General features: G+C 41.5%; 1 protein-coding gene across 7 annotated transcripts in view; it reads right to left on the bottom strand.

Annotated features, from left to right (window-relative positions):
- The window catches only part of SLC38A1 (solute carrier family 38 member 1), a 71,155-nt gene that overhangs the window by 15,128 nt on the left and 32,960 nt on the right, over nt 1–23,067 (bottom strand). For all 7 annotated transcript variants that reach the window (XR_006337571.1, XM_043886313.1, XM_043886305.1 and 4 more), the window contains 6 exons: nt 5,964–6,037; nt 4,386–4,478; nt 3,982–4,063; nt 2,916–2,998; nt 1,368–1,426; nt 1,131–1,244 (listed from right to left, as the gene is read on the bottom strand). Coding sequence is in view for 6 of the 7 variants with exons in the window: in XM_043886313.1 (XP_043742248.1) it covers nt 1,131–1,244; nt 1,368–1,426; nt 2,916–2,998; nt 3,982–4,063; nt 4,386–4,478; nt 5,964–6,037 (505 nt within the window). In the remaining variant the exon portion in view is untranslated. The remainder of the gene's footprint in view (nt 1–1,130; nt 1,245–1,367; nt 1,427–2,915; nt 2,999–3,981; nt 4,064–4,385; nt 4,479–5,963; nt 6,038–23,067) is intronic.

Raw genomic sequence — 23,067 nt, 5'->3', positions numbered from 1 at the left:
TCCTCCAGGCATTGCGTCACCTGTATTTATGTGGCACTAGCTGGTTACTAGCACTTTCCTCTGTTATTTCACTGAGTCCCCACCCACAATCCTGAGACAGACCAGTGCTATTCTCCTGGCTCCCTCCAAGACAGGCGAGGCAACACAGCCAGAACATGCACCTTCATTTCACTGCTCTGTGCTTTGTAACAGGGTGCGTCAGTCAGGCTTAAATATGGCATCTAAAAAGAAAATGACTTTCTTAGAAGAAAACTACTTCACTACTTTGGTGTACCTTTAAGAGTTTAAAGAGAACAAGTGAGAGATCAATCTAAATTAGCTTCTTAGAAAAAGGTAATTCAATATAGTAACTTCTTATGCAAAAAGAAGCTGGCAGAGAAGGGAAAAATAACATTTCTCATGCCATAATTTTGCCCAAGCAAATTTATCAGGCACAGTCTAAGAAATCCTGTAAGATACACAATAGAATCATCATTTTACAAATGGGGTTGACAATTTGCCTGAGGATTCAAATCCAAGCCTGACTGTTTCCATGGTCCACCCTTCCCCAATATGTTGTATGAATGTTCCTTAAGTGCCAGTTTGTGGTAGGGTCTATATTTCAACTGTACAAGCTGGGCAAGTTTGAGGTATTCCTTTCTGTCACCACGAGACAGAAGCAGTGAGCTGTGGGATGGGGATGGGTGGGAGGGAGGCTCAAAGGAAGTGGGTATACATATAGTCAGGACTGATTCAAGTTGTACGGCAGAAACCCACACATTGTAAAGGAATTATCCTCCTATTAAAAAATTAATTTTAAGAAAAGAAGAAGCAGTGGGCTGAGGATGTTATTAATCTGTTTTTAAAGAACTATAAGAAATAGCAGAGCTGAGATAATTGTGCAGAAAGAGGTTTTCACAGAGAATACTTTAGGTTGTTCTACACTCAACCAGGTAAAAGGGAGCATGAAACACATGATTTGTGTATTTCTTCAAGGTCATTAAATGGACTGTGGCATTTGAAAACTGTGCTACCCTGTTCCTTTGAGAACAAATGCATCAAAGACAGTTTAATTAAAACAAGTTTAAGAAACACAATGTCCTTTTGTAAAAACACTCCTATTTTTATATCTAAAGGACCAAGAAACTTACCTTTGAATTGAAGGTAACATATTTTGGCGTACACATGTCCGCATTTGTTGAATTAGGACTTGTTGAATTTAGCTCTGGAACAAAACAGGGAATTTGAAATTTCTTGTAGATAACCTGGCATTGAAAAAAATAAAGGAGAAACAATCAAACTTTATCAAATAAAGCCCAATAATGTATAACTGTTACACAGCATCATACTATGGCAAAACCAGGCCAACCATTTCAACCAGCACTTACCACAATTAGGAAAAAAACCATACAGCTCAAGGAAAATCCACTAGTATAGCCAAGATAACCTAAAAAGAATTTAAAGAATTATTACTGTTATTTTATCCATCACCTCTTTCAATGCATTATTTCAAGCCCAGTTTGCGGTTCCAATAACATCCATATGTGCTAATATGAATATAAGATTTTCTATTTGATAGGGCTATCTTATTTGGCAAAAAATGGTGACTTCAAAGTAAAACAATACAGTAGTATGTGCTCTGATTCCAGTTCTGCCTGACACACTAGAGAATGCAGATTTCCAGAATCCAGGGGAAAAGAGCCTCCCAAATTTGGCTATAAGTCTCTGCTGCTGCATTCTAATGAATTCCTATAGCCAAATCCACTTACTCCTTGATCCATTCAATAGTTTTTGACTATGTACTTATTGTGTACATACTGAATATGCACAGAGGAGAGGAAGTGATTTCTAGGGATAAACTGAGCCCCGAGGCACTCGACCTTGTTCCCCTTAGAATGCCTGGGAGATCTCTGAGCACTGTAAGCTTCAGAAAGGCAGAGTTAAGTGGTCTCTGGGGGCTGCACGGTTCTCACCTCTGGCAGGGAAGAGTCCTTCTCCACTAGCACTAAAAAGAGCTATATGTACACAGAAAAGCTTGAACACAGACTCAGAAACCAGAAAATTAAGTAGCTTTAAAAAAAAAAAAAATCTACTTATAGGTCTAACAGAATAGCTACAGAGGTGTGGTAAGAACTTGAAATGTCTCCCTTGAATGAGCCCAGAATTATAAGGAAATGCATTTCAGAGGCACTGAACTGGATAGAGGTCTGGCTGAATTATTTCACACATGAAATTTTCATAACATCAGGGATTCCTGTCTCAAAATATAAGCACACACGCAAAAATGTCAAAACCAAGTGGATACGGCTTAGTGATTATCTACCACTTTTCATTTCTCTCTCTCCCTTCAGTGAGGCAAATCATTGAGACTGGTTAGACTCTGATCATTTAAGACTGATTCATAATATAATTTTTGTCTGTTCACTCAGTCATGTCCTACTCTTTGGGACCCTATGGACTGCCAGACTTCCCTGTCTGTCACCATCTCCTGGAGCTTGCTCAAACTCATGTCCATTGAGTTGGTGATGCCATCCACCCATCTTGTCCTCTGTCGTCCCCTTCTCCTCTGGGTAAAAATATAAGCCACTTTCTGTCTGTATTAGATGTGAAATTTTGTCCATCTAAACAACCAGAGTGTGTAAGACCTTCTATGAGGAGAATTCCATTTTTTGGACTTTGGGCTTTTAGACAGAGCATTTTCTGCTGCTGGCCCCAGGACCCCCTTTACCCCTCCATGGTTTAGTAGAGGGACTGCTTACAAAGTCACATACAAGCCAGTGTTTTTATCCCCTATTAAAGTCATGCCTCATTAATACTTATAATTTTTTACTCAATCTTTATCCTGCAAGTCAAAGTAGGGAGCAAAGCTGTTTGTTTTTATTAGGTTTCTGATTCATCTGAGTGCTGTAGAGACTGTGATAAAAGCAAGATCTTACCTAAGTTCTTCAAGAGACACAGAGGGAGAATTATGCCAAAGGTAACTACCACCACCAGAAGGCGGCCATCCACGTACCAGGCTCTGAAAGGCATTTAAGCAGATAGCCACATTTTCTTAGAGAGTGATTTTTTTCTCACGTGTAAAATTTCACAATATTTTTTAAAAAATTTATTATTACTAATGTTTACCATTAATTGTAATTTTTATTCAGTTTTATCCAAACACTTTAAGCCAACCACTAGTCATTTACTATCATCTCTCTTTCCATGTGACTGAGGAAGAGATACTGCTTTTCCTCTGCTCTCCCCGACTGGCTAAGCGTGCCATCCCTCTGAATTATTTATATGACTTCAAAGCTGAATGCCCACATTACATTCTGTCAGATTACAACTTGTCTTATCAATTATTTAAAGAGAAAGTTCGTTTTTGCTTGGCTTGGTGAATATTGTCAAAAAATAAGTCACCACAGGTAGGCATTGCTTTCTCCCTAATTGCTTGTATTTGACCTTGAATCCTGATGCTAGAACACTAGGAACTCTGGCTTCTACAATTCTCCCTTGAAAGAAGACAGAGGAACTAAGACTGACAAGAACTGCTGAACAAGAGGTAGACAAAACATAACCGTGTGCCAAGTGCAGAGGCAACATTTTCCAAGGTTAGCTACGTCTTTAATGAGGTTGGCTCATGTCAATTCTGCTCCCAAAATGTTCTGTCTCTTCTTTAAGGAAGAGTCTCGGGTCTTAATTTTGCATGTTCTATTTCAGCGTTAAAAATACTCCATATCTGTTCTATTTCACAGAAAATAGATATTGATTTCAAGCTCTTGGGAAGTTGCAGGACTTAGCGTCTTAGCACGGCCGATTAATCTATCTTTTAAATGCTCAGATTCAAACGGTTCTCCTGGCTTCCTTCATTAATATATCCCCAGAAACAACAAACCAAGAAAAAACAGCCTAGGAAAAATTCTGTTTCTGCAGTCTTCATAAAACAAAAACTTAGGTTATTAGCCCACATTTCAATTAAAAACATTTTAGTTATCTTTTAAACAACAGTCTATAACTTACGAAAATTCCTCTTCCTTTCCCATTAGAAACTTTATGGCAGAAGGTAGCTCATTTTTTACTATGAAGAGGTAGCTCAGCATTGCTAGAAGAAAATGAGAACATTTTTAGAAAGAAGATACTGAGGCTCATGTTGCAAGCTATACAAAAGGTGACCAGACTGTCTCTAGACCAACCTTCAGTAGGACATAAAGATGGCTGTAGACACTGTCCAAGTACCCCTGGTTGTAAGTGTAAGTGGTTATAAGTGACTACTGTCTCAGCTTCACTTTCATTGCACAATTTTAGCAATGAAAATGATACTGCTTGAATTATGTTAAAATTCATGTGGCCACCCAACCACTGAGATTAGAAAAAATAGTAATAACATTCACAACTTTAATGCATAGAAAAAACAATATTTTTACCTCCAGTGTTCTGTAGGGAGGTGGCTCCAAAGATGACGAGTTTCCCTGTGGTGCCAAAGACCTGTTCTCCCAGCTTTTCATAAACCATGCAGCCTGTTTAAAAAACCATAGTTGAGAACAGAAAAAATGATGAGTTTCCTACATTAAAAATAGCCAAGATTTCACCATTCTATTGGCTATTTCCCAAGTTACCGTGTCTTTATCAAAAATCATATACATAGTCTTCTTGGCTTTGCAAAGATTAAGGCATTCTCAGTACAAAACAAAAACAACTTGTTGACTTTTTTTTTTTTTAACTTGTTGACTTTTTAAAATGTCAGATATGACCACCATTTTTTTTTCAGGTTGGCTACAAAAGCATTACAAGTAAATGATTAGGTCATAAGCCTTATTTTTATTTTAATTATCTCAAAAATCTCCTTACTTTACTGGGGGGAAATTCCTACTCTAATTTTATTCTCATGTCTGGTGTATATCATTAAAATAAAAATTTGATTTAAAAATAAAAACTGATGGCTGGGAAGAAAGGTTCCTTTTGAATGAATTACCTGAACTGATGAGGCTAACAAGGAATAATAATATTCCAACAATGCCTTGTGGGTTCTAAATATAATAACATAAAAACATGTAATAACCACAACATTAGAATTTTGATCTTTATTTCAAAGATTTGACACTCACAAAAGAGAGCAGCAGGTAACTCTTTCGAGAGAATAATTTGGCTATAGCAAAATTCTAAAGTCTTCAACCGGCTCATCTCAACAAATACTAAAATGTTAAACCATTCATTTAAAAAATGGGTTTATATTTCTTTGTAACAGTTCAGCTCACATTTTTCAAAAGGTTCACAGAAAGAAATTGGGTTAGACTATAATTAAACTTTTGTTTATTCTTTCATAAGACTGATGTTTAAACTAGACAATGGTTAGATCCACAGTTTATTACAAAATGTTCCAGTTAAATGGAGTCATCTATATACAGTAATGGTTGGCCAATGTGGTTTTAGCTAACGTAAAAGTCAAAGTATTACAAACATAATCCAGTGTCCCAGGAATAGAAAATAAACACTTCAGGTATAACACTGCCCAGAGAACTTGAAGTCTTTTCACAGCACACTGACGCCCACATTGCTTGGGAGTCACATTTTCTCCTTGGAATATGCACAAAAGAGAATGAAAGCTCTGTTTATTCTTAAAACCTTGGAGCCTATAATATAAAAGCATGGGATCCTTGGTCTGAATTTATAAATACTTAAGGAAAAACCAAGGTCTTTAAAATGAAGTCATCTTAAACTAGAAGAGCAAGTATATTTGAGGATTCTCTTTAAATTTCAATGTTTAAAAAATAAATAAATAAATAAATAAATTTCAATGTTATTTGCTTACTATTCATAACAAGTGCATTTATATATTCCTGTATTTACTCTAAGTAAATAAGTAAATACCACTATAGGTCTTCCAGTGACAACAGGTCGAAGCACTGTTTTTCTTTAATAAACAAGTTGTTGAACAGGGAGAGTATCATTTGTTCAAAATGTCACTGTGAGAATTTATCACCCTGGCTTTACAAACAGCTTACCTGTTTCCTTTGAACAGATCAACAGCAGGTTGATTGAATATATAGACAGCAGTGTTACTGAAGTCAAAAGTACCCTAAAGCAAAGAAAATAAGTCTTGTGATAACTATAAAAACTCTGACCTTAAACTCTAGAAAGGTCAAGGCTGATTTATAGGTTAACACTATTCACTGATAGGACCCAAATACTGGAACCTATTAGTCACACCCTCCTTAACATCTTCAATGAAAATGTTCTGCCAAGTAAAGAACTGCTCATTGGACTGTAACTCCAAGAATTCAAATCTTTTACGTAATTCTGAGCTTAAATATAAATGGCACTCTGGGATCATTTCAATGGAGGTGACTTTTAAAACAACACTATCAAAGAAAGCTTTTGTGGTCTATGGTACACTTTCTGTGATATCTGAGAGAGGAAGTGTGAGAAGGGAGGGGTGGGGGCTGAGAGAGGAAGGCATGAAGCGACCTTAAAGGTCAGTGACATGACTTTGGACACCTTGCTTGAGGTCTCCCATTCCTACATTCCTTGCCTATAATATAAAGGCAAATGGTGTCTAGGGTTCTTTCCATCTAATTACTCTACGGCTATTTTTGAATCTATAAATTAAACCACTGAGATAATTCACTGTTTTTTTGCTCCCAGTGTCTCTTAAAAGAACCTCCTTTAATGGATGGGAAAATTCTGACAATCAATTGTAATGAAAAGACTTTGTTGAATGATGAACTCATGTCTTTGTTTTAGTACATCTGGCTCATTGCCAAACCTTCCTCAAGAAAAAGCACAGTTAAAAAATGATGTGGGAGATGACATAGATTTCGGAATCATTTGGTTAAAACAGACATAAGAATTGCAAATAAAGCTTATTTATTAACAAGAACAAAATTCCAGTCTCCGAGATGAAACCACTCACTTCCTGATGTTGGGAAAAATGTCCCGGAAACAACGCATTCGTGCAACTGATTCCATGTCTGAGTAATTAAGGCAATTATTTTTCTGGCAAGTACTGTTGGGCAGTGCTGGGCATCTTGTGCAGTTCTCTCTGCAAGGGCCTCTTCCCAGACCACCCCACATCCCGCACACCTGCTGAACCCCTGCTCAGATGTCACCTCCTCAGGTGCCTGCCCTTGCCCCAGGCAGAAAGACAGCTTCTGAGCTTTCCCCTGTCTTGCAACATTTTGTTTTGCCCATGTTTCAACCATGGGGAGATACATGCGGGGCGGGGGGGGGGGGGGGGGGGGCAAAGACAGTCAAGGGCAGAGAAGATGAACGGCCAGAGACTGGCCAGAAAACATGAAAGAGTGACAGGGCTCGGCAGAGGTAAAACAAATACTGGGAGAAAGATCAGAAAACCTAACCCTTTGGGTGAAGGTACAACTGACCAGCTAATAAAGGGAAATTTATGTATGACTGTAAGGATGTGCATCTGGATATATACTGACTCAGATCTCGGAGTAAGAGGGTGAATAAGAGGGTAAGTCCCTTATTACTTATTCTGGTTGAGGGACATGAAAAGCTGAGAGCAAGCATTTATTAAGCAATGGAGCAGCTTTGAGATAAGCAGCGGAACATGACTTGATATGCCACAGAGTAAGACACAGGACACAACTGTGCTATGATCTTTCTTTCATCTCGGAAGATAATGTTTATGTTGAGGAAGCAGGCCTTGAGTTTCACTCAGAGTTCACTCACAGTGACACTGAACCCGAAACGGCAATTTCCACACGTGACTGAGCCAGGCCACAGAGGATTTATTTCTGTGTGGCACAGCGAGCTTGGGCTTCCCACCTGGGGGCTGAGTGGGCAGACTTTGAGGATTAGCCTTGTGCTCTTCTGGAGTGACTCTGTCCTCTGCTCAATTGACTCTCATGGGACTGAGCTGGGGAGAAGAGTGCATGTTACCACTGGCCCCGAGCTATTGAGTAAAGAGCATGACCTTTCAAAATATATATCTTGTAGGAGGCATAATTACAGATGTCTACCTAATGGTTAACCAAAGGCCCTCAGCCGAGAAGAACTGGGTCTTCAGAAGCAAAAGGAAGATTCAAAGGAAACATCTGTTCCCCCAGCTAATAACCCTGGGACCACGTGGTGTTCTCGGACCAGCTGCCTCTTTGCCTTTCTTTCGTGTGGACTTTCTTTGGAGATGATTCACTTGTATCAGGGCTTCCCTGGTGGCACCAGTGGTAAAGAACCCGCCTTCCAGTGTAGGAGATGCAAGAGACTTGGGTTCGATCCCTGAGTCGGGAAGATCCCCTGGAGAAGGAAATGGTAACCCACTCTAGTATTCTTGCCTGGCAAATCCCACGGACAGAGGGGCCTGGAGGGCTACAGTCCACAGGGTCATAAAGAGTCGACACCACTGAAGTGACTCAGCACGCACGCATGCATATCGCTTCCTTTTCTTTTCCAAGTGGGAGAAAAGGGCTGATCAGGGAAGATTTCAGCAGGAAACTCAGCTATCTTCTTCCCCACACTTAACACTGGCAAACTGACGTCATTTCCACAGTGATGACAAGCCCCTTGCTCCCATTATCTGAGAGCCATCAGGCCACAACCCCAACCAAATGACCCCATAGTAAGTCTGACAGCCAATCCCTGAAGACCCTTTTCTCCATCCCTTCCAACATATACACCTTCCCTTCCAAGACTGAAAGCTAATATAGAGCAAAAAGCTTTCTCTAAGTTGTCACTAAGAGGCAACTTCTGTATATATTAAAATTCTAAGACTGCTTTAGCCTGTAACAGAATCTAGCACTAATGGGATTAAAACTTAGAAAAATTCACCTCCCTATTTAGATTCTTAGAAGAAGTGATAAGGTATCTAATTAGTTATCACAGATCCCAGAATAGTTTAAGAGGCTTCAGTGGAAGCTGGCGTCTAAAAGAAAGAGCAGGAAGAATGACTTGAGATACAAAGATGACTTATTTGAACATTTATTTTGAGCATATCTGTGCCCCTATTTGGGCTTCCCTGGTGGCTCAGTCAGTAAAGCGTCTGCCTGTAATGTGGGAGACCTGGGTTCAATCCCTGGGTTAGGAAGATCCCTTGAAGAAGGAAATAGCAACCCACTCCAGTACTCTTGCCTGGGAAATTCCATGGATGGAGGAGACTGGCAGACTCCGGTCCATGGGGTCGCAAAGAGTCGGACACGACTGAACGACTTCACCTGTGCCCCTATTTGTCCAAGTAGACATCTGGACATATAGTTTGGTTTCCTGGAGGAGAAACATAAACTGGTGTTCCTGAACTAAGAGGAACAGAAGTGATTCATGTTGTTCATTTCATCTGGGCGTCATATAAGCTTTCATGCTGCTATGCGTGTGCATGCTCAGCTGCTCAGTCGTGTTCAACTATTTGAGACCCTGTGGACTAGAGTCCACCAGGCTCCTCTGTCCATGGAATTTTCCAGGCAAGAATACTGGAGTGAGTTGCCATTTCCTACTCCAGGGAATCTTACCGACCCAGGGATTGAACCCGCATTTCTTTGCATCTCCTGAGCCCGCAGGGGGATTCTTTACCATTGCGCCACCTGGGAAACCTTTCCCATTGCTAACCACTGACCAAAAGTTTTCATATGGCTGGGGCCAAAGCTGCCTACTGAAAAAGGCCTGTTTCAATGGGAAGCAAACCTCAGCCCCAGGCAGTTGGCAAGGTATGAATAGTCCAGACTGACGTTCAGCCTGGAAGAGGAGGGGATCTAGAACATGACTGCACACAGGCCCTGGGGAAGTAGTGGAGGGGGGTCAGTCTTGTGAAGAAGGCGGTTAGGAATTTTGAGAACCCTCAGGCATCAGCGACACTTTGTAAACATGCTGCAGGGACATCCCACTAGATTGTCTGTCCCCTGAGAACCAAGAAGCTGGTTAGGAAACAGAATTCTAGACTCCTGGACTCGGGAGAGACCTTGAGAGACTACCCTGCCCAGCTTTTCAGCTAGGATGGGAAACCTCTCTGCTCTATGCCAGCACAAAGGCATCTAGGTCTGCCAGGTCTTCTGTCAGGAGACACAAGTTGAACGCATCCTGATTCTGGAAAGTGCTGCGCACTGGAATTGCGGCTGAGCTGAAAGCAGTGCTGCGATTTTCATCCTGGGTCCTTATTTTACCCTCCAGACCCACTTGAATCTACTTGAAATCTAACCCTTCTTCCAACTCAGAGTCCATCTAACGGTGTTCATTTTACAGTGCTCATTTTAAGACGGTGCTCGTTGACTTGAACATCTCTAGTACTTTCAGCTGTTCATCCATCCTTTTTAATGGCTGTGTGCATGATGGTCTCACATTAGTTTTGGTCCAACAAGTGCAAAGCACAATAAGATTATTAATTTGTGTTGTACACCCTGCTTCTTTTAAGGCGACCTATTTTGGTTTCCATTTTTACGGAAGCAGGTCACACTTTTCATTCTTATTGAGTTTCTGGTAGGAACTGCTGTTAGGCCAATCTTCCTGGTTCCATCCTGTGCACTTTTTGAAAAGTCAAGTATAAGGGTCTGCACTTATTTTCATTACCTTTTATCTTTCCAGTCTCCCGATATTTTTAAAATTCTTGATCCTTTTTATTTATGTATCGATTACCTCATCCAGCTTCCTATCTTGAGTCTGCCTTCATCCAAGTCTTCACCCAAGAAGACTCAAGCTTCATCCTGAGTGTGGTTCTAATTCTGAATGGAACAAGACCATCTGGAAAGTGGCCCCTTGTCCAGACAACTGTTCCAAGCAGACATCACCCCTGACTTCTCATCTACTCTCTCGTCCCTTGTGTCTAATTTATTGGCAAGTGTCTGATTGTTTCTGCCTCCAAAATATAACCCCAATCCATACATACAGTTCTTTTTTTTTCCTATCTCCACATCCACTACTCAAATCCAAGTCACTATCATCTTTAATTTCTGGGCAGCTGTGATAATCTCTACGTCTCCTTTTTCTTGATTTTCTTGGATCCAGCAGCCAGAGGAATCTTTCTGTTTTATTGCTTTATTATGGTCTCCGCCACTGGACTGTAGGACAGGCCATGATGGTTTAATTCATAGCCATGGCCTGTCCTAAGGCTTCCCTGGTGGCTCAGATGGTAAAGAATTCACCTGCAATGCTGGAGACGTGGGTTCAATTCCTGGGTTGGGAAGATCCTCTGGCAAAGGGAATGGCTATCCACTCCAGTATTCTTGCCTGGGGAATTCCATGGACAGAGAAGCGTGGCAGACCACGACCCATGAGGTCACTAAGAGTCAGACACGAATGAGTGACTAAGTGCACTCATGGCCTCTCCTATTTACCTATACTTACAATATCAAACACAGCACACAGCAGACTCTTAGCTAAGAATAAGTGACTTCACAAAGGTTAGAATTTCATTTTTAAGTCATGTGAGATTCTGCCAAATATCTTACAAAAATCAAGGTACACTCTGCTTAAGCCAGTCCTGTGACCTACCAGTTCATTCTTCTTAAAACTTTTATTGGAGTATAGTTGATTTACAATGCTGTGTTAATTTCCACTGTACAGCAAAGTGAATCAGTTATACATATACTTGTATCCACTCTTTAAGATTCTTTGCCTTGTAAGTCATTACAGAGTATTAAGAAGTATTCCCTGTGTTACCAGTTCATTCTTCAAAAGATAAGTTAGTTTAGCATGACTATTTAGGATATACTTATTTGCCCCATGGAGCAATATTTTCTGCAGTAATTCCACATAAATAAGCTATTTAGTAATTTGCTCTGGAATGATGTTTGGGCTCTACTTTTCACCACTTTTGAAACCTGGGATGAAATTTGTCAATTTTCAGTCCTCTGGCAACATATTTAGAGATATTTTTCCTCTATTTGCTGGAAGAAAATTTTGTCTCACACGTTAAACAACGAACACCTAAACATCTATTTTAAAAACATTTATCTGTCATTGTTTGAAACATATTTATAGGACTGTGATTTTTTGTTCTTCTATAATATATACAAAGATTATATGACTGTTTTAAAATTTTTCATTTTTAAAAATATTTTATGCTAATGAAATGGAAAGCTGTGACAATAAATAGAACCAACGCTTAAGATGATTGAAATGTTCTATACCATGGCTGTAGTGGTGATTTCACAACTGTATTTGGGTAAATTCATCCAATCCTACATCCTTTAATTTAAATTAGGAATTTTATAAGGTATACCTTCAAAAAAAAAAGAATAAAACCCAACCTCATAGCACTTGAAGGCAGATGAAACTATCTTTTTAACAGCCCTGCTATATAACAAGAAATCATATGACATCCTCCAACCGAGCGTCAGAGCCCTTGAAAGAGGTGAAGATGAAGCAGCCCGCACCGCTGTGGATCCTGAAATAGCTCAGATGGGGGTGTTCAAGGCTGCCAGGCAGGTGAGGGCTTTCAACTCATCCAGGCCCCACTTCTCTCAAAAAAGAGAGAACCCTTACCAAGCCTCCCAGCAGGACTCTCCCTGCCCTCTCCCTTGCCAGAGTTTGAAGCAGTTATTCTCAAGCTTTGAGTCTATCTGAATCTCCTTAGGTTCTTGTTAAAATGAAGATTCTCAGTCAGCAGGTCTGGGGTGGGACGTCAGATTCTGTATTTCTCCCAAGCTCCCAGGTAAGCTGATGCTGCTGGTCCATGGACCGCACCTGGAGTAGCCAGGATGTAACGCTATGAGCTCTGGCCCCCTGGCGTGTCCACCTCAGTGTTTATTTCTCACAACCTCTGATCCAGCGCCACCACATCACCTGCCACACTGTCTGCTGGTGCTCAGCGTGATTACCTGGGACACGGACCCCACCGCTGCCCAGGTGAGACTTGGCTGAAGGGAGGCATTTACAACTGAACCAGTGCCATTCCTGTGGGACCCTGACCGACTCTCAGTGTGAAAGTGAGTCCTGTCTGTTTCCTTTGGTCGACTTCATAAGGGTATTAGGGCATGACTTACTTCACTAGGATAAGTATATTTTAAATTATTTTTAACTTCACATTCCTCCCTAACTGCCATGTCCTTTCTTCCAAAGGGGCCCTGAGGTGGACCACACTATCTAGTCCCCCCTCTTCTATCTAAACCTGGTTGAGAGTATAAAACCTCTTTAAAAAATAATGTCCAGAGATGCCTGTTTTATTTCTTACCGGGTGATGGCATTTCAGGCTGGTGACATAAAGCAACAGACTTAGTATAGCAACTACTTTTGTACCTCTTTAGTACAAATCCACAAGCCAGCTCAGCAAGGAGCAATGGTGTCCACACCTAACTGGGAGGGCTAGGTATGGGGGTGGGGGTCGGGGAGGGGGTGCGAAGCTGGATCTTCCAAGTAAAGGTCTTGGTTGGCAGGGTGCTGTGACTGGAATCAAGGGCTAGGCCTGAGATTGTTTGAGAGACCCTGACACCTGGCTGAGACATGCTGAAACCCTGTGAATTCCTAGGCCTAGTCCTCCAACCCAAACCTTAAGAGCGCAGTTATTATCTTCCTTTTTGTAGTCAGTTCAGCCCAAGCAAGGAGCTGAGCTGGTCCTAGGAAAGTGGATCTGGGGCCTATTTTCGGCTGACTTGTCCTCTGCCTGCACTCCCAACCGTAGGGCACTGCCCTTTCTGCAGGTTCTTAGGAAAAAGCTAGGCTTCTGGTAATTTCCTGTCTCTTTTCAGTTCTGCTTTCAGAAGAAAAGAGAACATGGGGGTAACCAAGGCTGGGCACAGGCATCTCGGCAGAGCTCCGGCGGCCCTGGGCCCAGAGCCACGCAGAGTCGAGTAGTGCTCTTCTGGGAACACAGGGCCAGGGCACCTTCCTGGGAGGATGTCCAAGGGGAAGAATTTACTAACCACATTCTACACTAGTAGGGGCTGTTCATCTGAGAAGGCACAGGCTGGGAGAACATCAAGATCAAGGAAGAAGAGCTAGAAGGGAGGAATGAACAGCTCTTTTTTATCACAAAGGAGGCCATGAAAGTAAGCAATTACTAGGTGAATCATTACTGTAGCTCCTCTTCTTTCCTCACCAGAAAAGAACACCAGCTTCCTGTGAGATCTGGAGAGCCCCTGCCTAAGAACCCAACGACAAGCTGGTGTTTTTCTCTCAGACCAAGTCACTCAGGAAACGATGCTCTTACTAGCATCCCTACACTCAGGCCTCAGGCGGCTGCGGACGCCTCTCTGTTCTGCATGCATGTGTCTCTGAGCTGTGGGGCTCTGCGCATGCATGCGGACACCTGCGGTGGAGTCGGAGCACCATTGCTCTGGGACTTGGTACCCGCGGAAGCTTTCTTGAATTGAAAAATATTCTGACATTCTAACGTTATTTTATCACACAAGTATCTCTGTTTCTATATCCTTTGCTATCCCCAGTGCCTGGGAGAGTGTCTGGCACATAAAATGTACCAACAAATATTTGATGAATAAATGAATTATTTCCTTAAAAAAATATAAAACTTTGGTCATCCTCATCATTAGAACAGTCCACATGAAAACTCCTTCGCTGGACAGAAAGTGGTCTTTATTACTCATCCTGCTTTTACCTAACATCGTGTCCCACCAAACCGCAGCCCCTCACTCCCAAACTCACAGACAGAGACATTGATTGAAGCACAATATTTGCAAGAAGATGTAAAACCCCAGGACAAGGGGATTGAACAAAGTGTAGGAAAAGCTCTGTTTCCTGGCCAATCCTCTTTCTCCAGTCCTTCCCTGTGATGCTGGCCTCCCTCAAGCTCTCTTCTACCTCCCACCTTTCTTCCACGTTTCCAGGCTGTCTCCACTTTCCCCATTTTCTCATTCACCTCTCATCTCCACTGACTCTCCCCACTCTTTCACTCCACCCTCAACTCTTCATATAAGAAATATCTCTATGAAGTGAATTCAGCTCAGTCACTCAGTCATGTCCGACTCTTTGCGACCCCATGAACCGCTGCACACCAGGCCTCCCTGTCCATCACCAACTCCCGGAGTCCACCCAAACCCATGTCCATTGAGTCGGTGATGCCATCCAACCATCTCATCCTCTGTTGTCTCTTTCTCCTCCTGCCCTCAATCTTTCCCAGCATCAGGGTCTTTTCAAATGAGTCAGCTCTTCGCATGAGGTGGCCGAAATATTGGAGTTTCAGCTTCAACATCAGTCCTTCCAATGAACACCCAGGACTGATCTCCTTTAGGATGGACTGGTTGGATCTCCTTGCAGTCCAAGGGACTCTCAAGAGTCTTCTGCAACACCACAGTTCAAAAGCATCAATTCTTTGGCGCTCAGCTTTCTTTATAGTCCAGCTCTCACATCCATATTTTAAAATACTGCTGAAGAGAGCAGAATGCCTGCTGGGGATGAAGGAAGGGCTGGAGAGCCCAATGAGGAAGAATTTGAAATGTCATTCATCTGTGTGGTCAGGGAGCTCAGGTTCAGTGCTTTTCCAGGCCAGCGTGACACAGCACCAGGGGAGGAAGGGAATTTCAGGCATGGGGAAGTGAGGAGTTTAAGTGAAGGGCTGTGACATCTAAGCTCGACAGGGCAGGAAGCACAGAGGTCTTAAATGACATACAAGGCACAGTTGGGAGTATCCAAAGGAAAGCCCCTGGAGGGAAGTAGAGGCGGCTATGGTCTGAAGCAGGGTGTCTGGGGAGTATGTGCAGAGTGGGTGGTGCAGTATAGCTTCTGGTCTGGGGAGTGATGCCCATGGGAGAGGCTTACGTGGAGAGGAAAGGGCACACAGAAGAAGCTTCTTTTTGATGAGAGCTTAAATGGAAGAAGACACGCCTGAAAACTGGGAGACAGGGACAAGCTGTTCTAATTCATGAGGAAATTTTAAATATTTTGAAAAATTCAAAATTACTTTTTACGTAACAAATGCACCTCCTAGAGCTTTCATTTACTTCAGTGAGAATCCAGGATAATTAAACACTTTGTTGATCACTGCCAACAATAAATTTATATTAACAATAAGACCCTGATGCTGGGAAAGATTGAGGGCAGGAGGAGAAAGGGACGACAGAGGATGAGATGGTTGGATGGACGACAGAGGATGAGGTGGTTGGATGGCATCACCGACTTGATGGACATGAGTTTGAGCAAGCTCTGGGAGTTGGTGATGGACAGGGAGGCCTGGTGTGCTGCAGTCTGTGAGGTCACAAAGAGTCAGCTACGACTGAGCAACTGAACTGAACAGAACAATAAATTTAAATATTCACTCTGTCAGGCCACACTAAACACTCTTAATAGCATTTTACTTATGAATAGTACTATTACTACCTATTTTACAGATAAGGAAACTAAAGTTCAGAGACGTTGAATATTTTATCCAAGGTCACAAAGCCAGCATCGTAGCCCTCAAACTCTGGTAGTTGAACTCCAGAGTCTTTATCCACCATGTTTTACTGTCTGCCAAAGTCAAATGTCCACAGAAGAATACCAGGGTGAAAAGCAAGACCCCAGCAGAAGACAAAAAAACTTAGATTAAAATATATCCAAGTATTAATAACCGAGCTTGTTTTAACAGACTTTGAGTGATTTTTTAAATATTTTATACATTTTCAAAATGGCCTTTAATGATTATCTTACTTTTACAATAATAGTATTAAAATAAAAAATATAAAGAATCTTTCATATGCCAGTATCATTATTCCAAACCCTTTTTTGGGGGGTGTGCATCTGTTTAAGGCCAAAGCTCATTATTATAATCCCTATTTAATTTAAGGAACTCATGAAATACTTATGGAAAAGAGCAGAAACATCTAGCTATTCAGTCCCAAAATGGACTTCTTAGTCACTACATTCTGATTAAATTTCAACATTCTGAGGGTCAGAGGACCAGCACACTAGGATCTGGTAGCATGTGATTATTTGTAATATTTACAAAGTGAACAAGAGAACTAAAGGGAAGGTTTTTAAAGGCTGGGCAGGGAACAGGTGAGGATCAATTCTTTGTACAATTCCATTACTTTTCTTGTAGGCAAATATAAATTCTGTGGTGCAAAAGTTCTCTTAAACTAGCCTCACTGTTGATTAGGTACTTTGCTTTGTCTAAGGCAAGGAATGTATATCACTGGTGATCAAATCAAATAATATCTAATATAATCCTAAAAAGAGAGAAGTATTTAAAAGAGATATGCAGACAGAAATAGAGTTTACCAGTTTAGTTGACGCTTTTGAGAAGCTAAGAAAGTTAGCAGGAGGTCTGGGTTTAAATGAGGAAGTTGTACCAGCAAGAAAAAAAGCCATGTGCCACCACCACTTCCTGTTTTTTGCCTATAGTCGTTGATAGAAGGCTGCGGGTTTTGTGGGCGCTCCATTTTTAACTCGAGACATGGCTTCCTTCCTCTCCTTCCATTCCACAAGGATCACTGGCTTCCCTTCTCCTCAAACCTAGATCCTTACCTTTCAAAATGATGCCGCCTTTATTACACTCCAAAGATGTGACCCCTGAGTGACGAAAGAATTCCATATAACCACTAGGTAAAGAGCCTGCTGTCCTTGACGGGCTGTGTGGACTTCCATTCCAGTAGGAACAGTGCAATACAGGCTCAATTCACACTTTTCTGTTTCCAAGGTAACCACCCATTCACTTAAGGTGAGTTAAGAGGAATAATACATCATCGTCGCCCTCCCATCCCCCCTCCCACTCCCAACTGGTGTCATCCTGGGCAAGTTACTTGGCCTCTGTAAATCTTAGCTTCTTTATTTGTAAAATGGGATGATAAATAGAATTGTTATAAAGATTCCAAGAAACAATGCATACTTTCTAAGTATCTTCATTTTTTTAACCCTTAAAAAAAAAATTAAGCCATTCTCGTCTAGCAAGCCATACAAATAGAGGCTTGCAGGTGGCTTTTGTCTGTAGACTATAGTTTGCCGACCCTGATCCCGATGTAGATCCCGATGTAAATCACAGGCACAGAATGCCTGATGAAAGGTGAAGCCTGGGGCCATAGAACAAAGCCAGACTACCTGGCCCACACTCGGGCAGCTTTCCAGTCTACTAAACTACCTACTACTCTGTGGGTTCAAGCTAATCTGGAAAACCCAAACTTCAGGACTATTTGGACCTACTGTGTGACACGTCTGTCTTACTATAACCCAGAAGAGTAAACGTTACAGGCATTCTATGCATCATGGCCATGAATAGTACTGTTAAGACCTCAGACAGTTGAGTTAAGCTGCTTCATGCAGACTAAGAAAAACACAGGGCTCCAAAATGGGGCCACACTGTTGTCCTTGGGTAGCACCAGGGCACTGGATGCAACTCAGCATAGGAAGATCTGAGTGAAGACTCAGTGTACATGCCGCATGTTTATGTACACGTGCACACTCACACGCACACCGCACACCACTCCTATTTCTCTGGGGCCAACAGAATTGACTTCTTGGAAGCCTTTATCAGACACATCTCAGATGACTCATCAACTAAGTATAACTGCTCAATTTTTAAAAACAGTGGGTGGGACCTAGCTCTTACACTTGCCAACTCCTTCTGTTTACAGAATAGGCACTCGCTTTTAGCCCAACACTAACCCCTTTCCTATTTCCCCATTTCTGAAAAGCTTCCTCATCCAGTGAATTTCAATAGAGTTCAAGGGCACTGCTGCTGTCCTTTCTACATGTATTTCAAATGCTGGCAAGCTTGAATGTGCCACCGCTCCCCTTCCAGTATCATTATTCCCAAACAAGAGACTCTGAGGCCAATAATATTTGCTGCCAGCTGAAGGACAACAATTTTCTCTTCAAATCATTTCTAAGGAACGGAGACCATAACTCAAAGAATTTTGAAAACAAGTAAGTGACTGACAAGATGGAAGATGAGTGAGCCTCTACCCAGGGACCTCCTAGGATCATCAGAAGAGCAGCATTTCCTATTGACTTCCTCTTTATTGTGCCTGTTTTGATATCACAACATCCAATTTGGTCTTTCCTTAGGAGCAAAGAACTGCCTGCTTCAGAGCCCCCAGAGAAGACAACTCAACATTTACCAGGAACGACTTGATAAATATCACACAGACCATCTTTGTTATGGCTAACAGCAAAATTATCATCTTTGGTGGGTGTGATTCAAACTTTTAGGAATATATCTAAATGAATAAAGCAATGACAGTTCAAGATCATGCAGAATATTTGCAAAGGTACACTGCAGTCTCACTGCAATTTGGTAAAATCTGCAGAAAAAGATTGAGAGACTCCAGAGAGCTATGCTGAGGCAGTTGTTTAAGACAGCAAATCTGCTGATAGAACAAGAAGCCCATATTTGTGACACGACAGTAATGATCAAATAACCGTAATACATGAACAGGACTTAGGGCAATGTGTTGATGAGTCTGTTGTTCTAATTCCATTTCTGCCTACCCCTTATGCAGGCTGAATTGTAAAACACTAGAGAAGGCATCTGGTAGTCTGATCTTGGCTTATAGCAGTCCTCATTTTTAAGATTTATCTTTACTGAATGGCTATTTACTGATTTGTTTGCAAACACTGTGATTATAGACAATAGTGTGTTGCATCTTTCTGGTGGAAGGATAATGATAACCCTCTACAAAGGTAAATATTAAGAGAGGGACTTTACCTACAATTGGAACAAACAATCCACCACAAAGTGAAGGTAATTGCTATAAATTGACAATGAAAATTACTGTCCTTTCTGCAAACAGCAATTTAGCAACAAATGCCCTTTTAGCAATGCAGTGCTAACCTCATACAGTATTTCTTAACAGTCTCTATTTTGATTTTTCAAATGAAGGAAGCATTCCCAGGAAAGTAACCAAAGGGTGGTGAGTCTCTTGCTAACCTTCTATAATTTTCATTACATCTCCACAGCCTACTTAAAATTGGAGGGTGGAAAAAAAAAAAATTGGAGGGTGAACTAAATCTCATAGTAGATTTTTTCCTTCTGATAAGTTTGCAAAATTATAAGGGACATTGTTTGCCCTAAAGCCTTTGTAAGACTAAGCTAATTCTTACATAGTCATTCATTCATTTCAGGAAAACTTTACTGAGATCAGCTATAGGCAAGCACTGTTTTGGATTTTGTGGTGGGGAGGAGAGATAAGGAAGAATTAGACATTAATCCTGCCCTTGTAGGGATCAGTGCTCAACAGGAAACAGAATATATATGCCTACATAATGGAAGTAAGGGTGCTGTGCTGAGTTGCTAAGTCATATCCGACTCTTGGGTGATCCCATGGATGGTAGCCCACCAGGCTCCTCTGTCCATTTTCTAAGCAAGAATACTGGAGTGAGCTGCCATTTTCTACTCCAGGGGATCTTCCCAATCCAGGGATTGAACCCATATTTCTTGTGTCTCTGACACCGGCAGGCAGATTTTTTTACCACTGCGTCACCTGGGAAGCCCTAAATGATGGAAGTGCTATTTGTTATAGAGGTTATATCAAAAAAAGAAGAAAGGGAGATCGTTTTTACAGATGGCATCTGGCCTGGGTCTTAGAGGCACGTCAGGATTCAGAAGCACAGGGATGGTATGGGAGTGCGGTGGCCTCCACTGGGTATTGGAAAGGCCGAGGTGATGCACGCAGTCCTGGTGGCCTCTGTGGCTGATGCAGAGGCAGTCTGCAGGGAGATGAGGGGAGAATGCAGACTGGAGCCCGTGGCACTGTACTGATGGCTCACTCTAGCTCTTGTGGTCTAAATAACCACACTGAAATTTTTTGTTTTCTCAAGTTTTCTGTAGGTAAGAGAAAAAGTCTCATTGCAGTGGTTTTAAGTTCTTTAAAAAACAATTTTCTTAACTAGTTTCTTCCCCTAAAGCATATGGTGAAAAAGACACTTTAAAGAGTGTAAACTTTCCACTCCCATTCCACCCCCAGGCCCTGTGTCACACTCCCGAAGTAGCCACTGTCAACAGTTTTCTTGTGAACCCTCCCCATAAAGTCTATGTAATATACGTACATATACGTAATCTATCCCCATGCTCACTTCCACCCAATATTCAGTTTGTTTCTACATAATAACATTCCTGGAAATTTTTTCCATACCAGGACATATAAGTCTGCTGCTGCTACTGCTAAGTCGCTTCAGTCATGTCCGACTCTGTGCGACCCCATAGACGGCAGCCCACCAGGCTCCCCCGTCCCTGGGATTCTCCAGGCAAGAACACTGGAGTGGGTTGCCATTTCCTTCTCCAGTGCATGAAAGTGAAAAGTGAAAGTGCAGTCGCTCAGTCGTGTCGCTCTTTTAAGTAGTAGTCTAATATTCCATTTCATGGAACTGCTATGGTTATTTAACCAATTCCCTAATAATGATGTTATTTGACTTTGCTATTTCTTGGTTTTCAATTCTTAATTACAAAAAATTTAGTTAAAGTCCTGGAAGGAATTAGGTTCAAGGGCAGTGAGCAATCTTAAATATCACATGAGGCAAAGGCAAGTACAGATAAAGACAAATATGAAGCAGTTCAGAAGCCTACTGGTTTTACAACATCCTTGAGATTTGTATAGGGTTTCCCAAGCGGCTCAAGTGGTAAAGAATCCACCTGCCTGTGCAGAGCCACAGGAGACCCGGCTTAGGATTGGGAAAATCCCCAGGAGGAGGACATGGTAACCCACCTGAATATTCTTGCCTGGGAAATCCCATGGACAGAGGAGCCTGGCAGGCTACAGTCCACGGGGTCACAGAGAGTCAGATATGACTAGGCAACTGAACATATGAGGCATGTATTACACTTGCTATGACCAGGAACTTGACCACCCCTGATACGCGATTTGGTATCCTTAGTATTCCTGAACTATTTTTATTACAAAAAAGGTGGGTGATGGTTCTTGGTGGGACAGCAGTCAAGTGGTTCAAGAATACTGTCTGATTTTACAAGGTGGTTTTTAAGAGTTAAGGGATATACTTGCAAGTGCCCATTGATAAGAATAAGATTTGTCTCAAGAAGTACATTAATAATGTAAGTTTGGCTTCTGAAGGCATCACTAAAAGGTGGTACAGTGCTTTAGGTCACTCAGCTTCTAGAGTCAAGACTTCCTGAATGCAACTCTGGCCCCCCTACTTTCTAAGGTGTTATTAAATATCAGTTACTTCATCACTAAAGTGGGGGTAATATTTACTTCATAGTGGTGCTGTGGGGATTAGATGAGATAATATGGTATGTATAGTTACGGTTCAACAAATGTTACTTACTATTTAGTAGCTACCTAGTCAATACTTTAGCAAATGCTCAGTACAGAGTGTTACTATGTACCAGGCACTCCTGGTTATCTCTCCATCTCCCCTGCCCGTCTATACTCACACTCATTAGTTTCTAAAAGGAGCCTGATGGGGTCGTTATTATTGAATACATGTCTTCTTGCATGTCACTTTTCAAACTGTGCTTTTAGACACATTATCTTTTTTATTCTCATCACCACTACCTAAGTGAGACAGAAAACGGAAAACACCAAAAATAGGCAGGAGTAATAATCAACCAAAATAAAATTTAAATTATTATTCCATACAGATTAGAATGTTATTTCACAATGATCATTCTGAACAGACAGTTTACAAACTCAGTGTTTACAATAAACTGTGATATCTTTTTGAGCTCCTAGGAATATCATGAATTACATTCTTCTTTCTCATGGTTTTAAACTTAAAGGTTACATAATTAATAATAATACATGCTAAGAAGTTAAGGAAAAATATAAAGCATTTATTACTTTATCAGCTTCTATATAGTGTAATTAACCTCTCATTCACCTGGCACAGTGAGGAGATGACATGCTCTTCAGAGATTAATTTTCTACAAAATGTAGGCCTATAATAGAAATCTTCAGAAAATGCAACTTTCCTGTTTTGGGAGATGGTAATGTGAAATAGCAAACCAAACAAAAGCCATCATTCTTCCATGCTAATATTTACTTTTAATCCCTACTTTTGCTATGATGAAGTTATGGGGAAGCTGTGCAAAGAGATTAGCAAGAGAGGAGGAGGATACAGCGCAGAGAGATTTCTTCAGCATCCATTGCCTTTCCCTTGGACCCCACTCTTAGGAAAACTCGATTCGACAGAAGCATCTCACCCTTACTTTGACGGGCTTCCCTGGTGGCTCAGATGGTAAAGATTCTGCCTGCAATGTGGGAGTTCTGGGTTCAGTCCCTGAGTAGGGAAGATTCCCTGGAGAAGGGAATGGCAATGACTCCAGTATTCTTGCCAGGAGAATTCCAC

Source organism: Cervus elaphus, chromosome 3 (genome assembly GCF_910594005.1).
Source record: "Cervus elaphus chromosome 3, mCerEla1.1, whole genome shotgun sequence".
Classification (NCBI taxonomy): Eukaryota; Metazoa; Chordata; class Mammalia; order Artiodactyla; family Cervidae; genus Cervus; species Cervus elaphus.
Note: the sequence above shows the minus strand (reverse complement) of the source record. Positions and strands in the feature narration are given on the sequence as shown.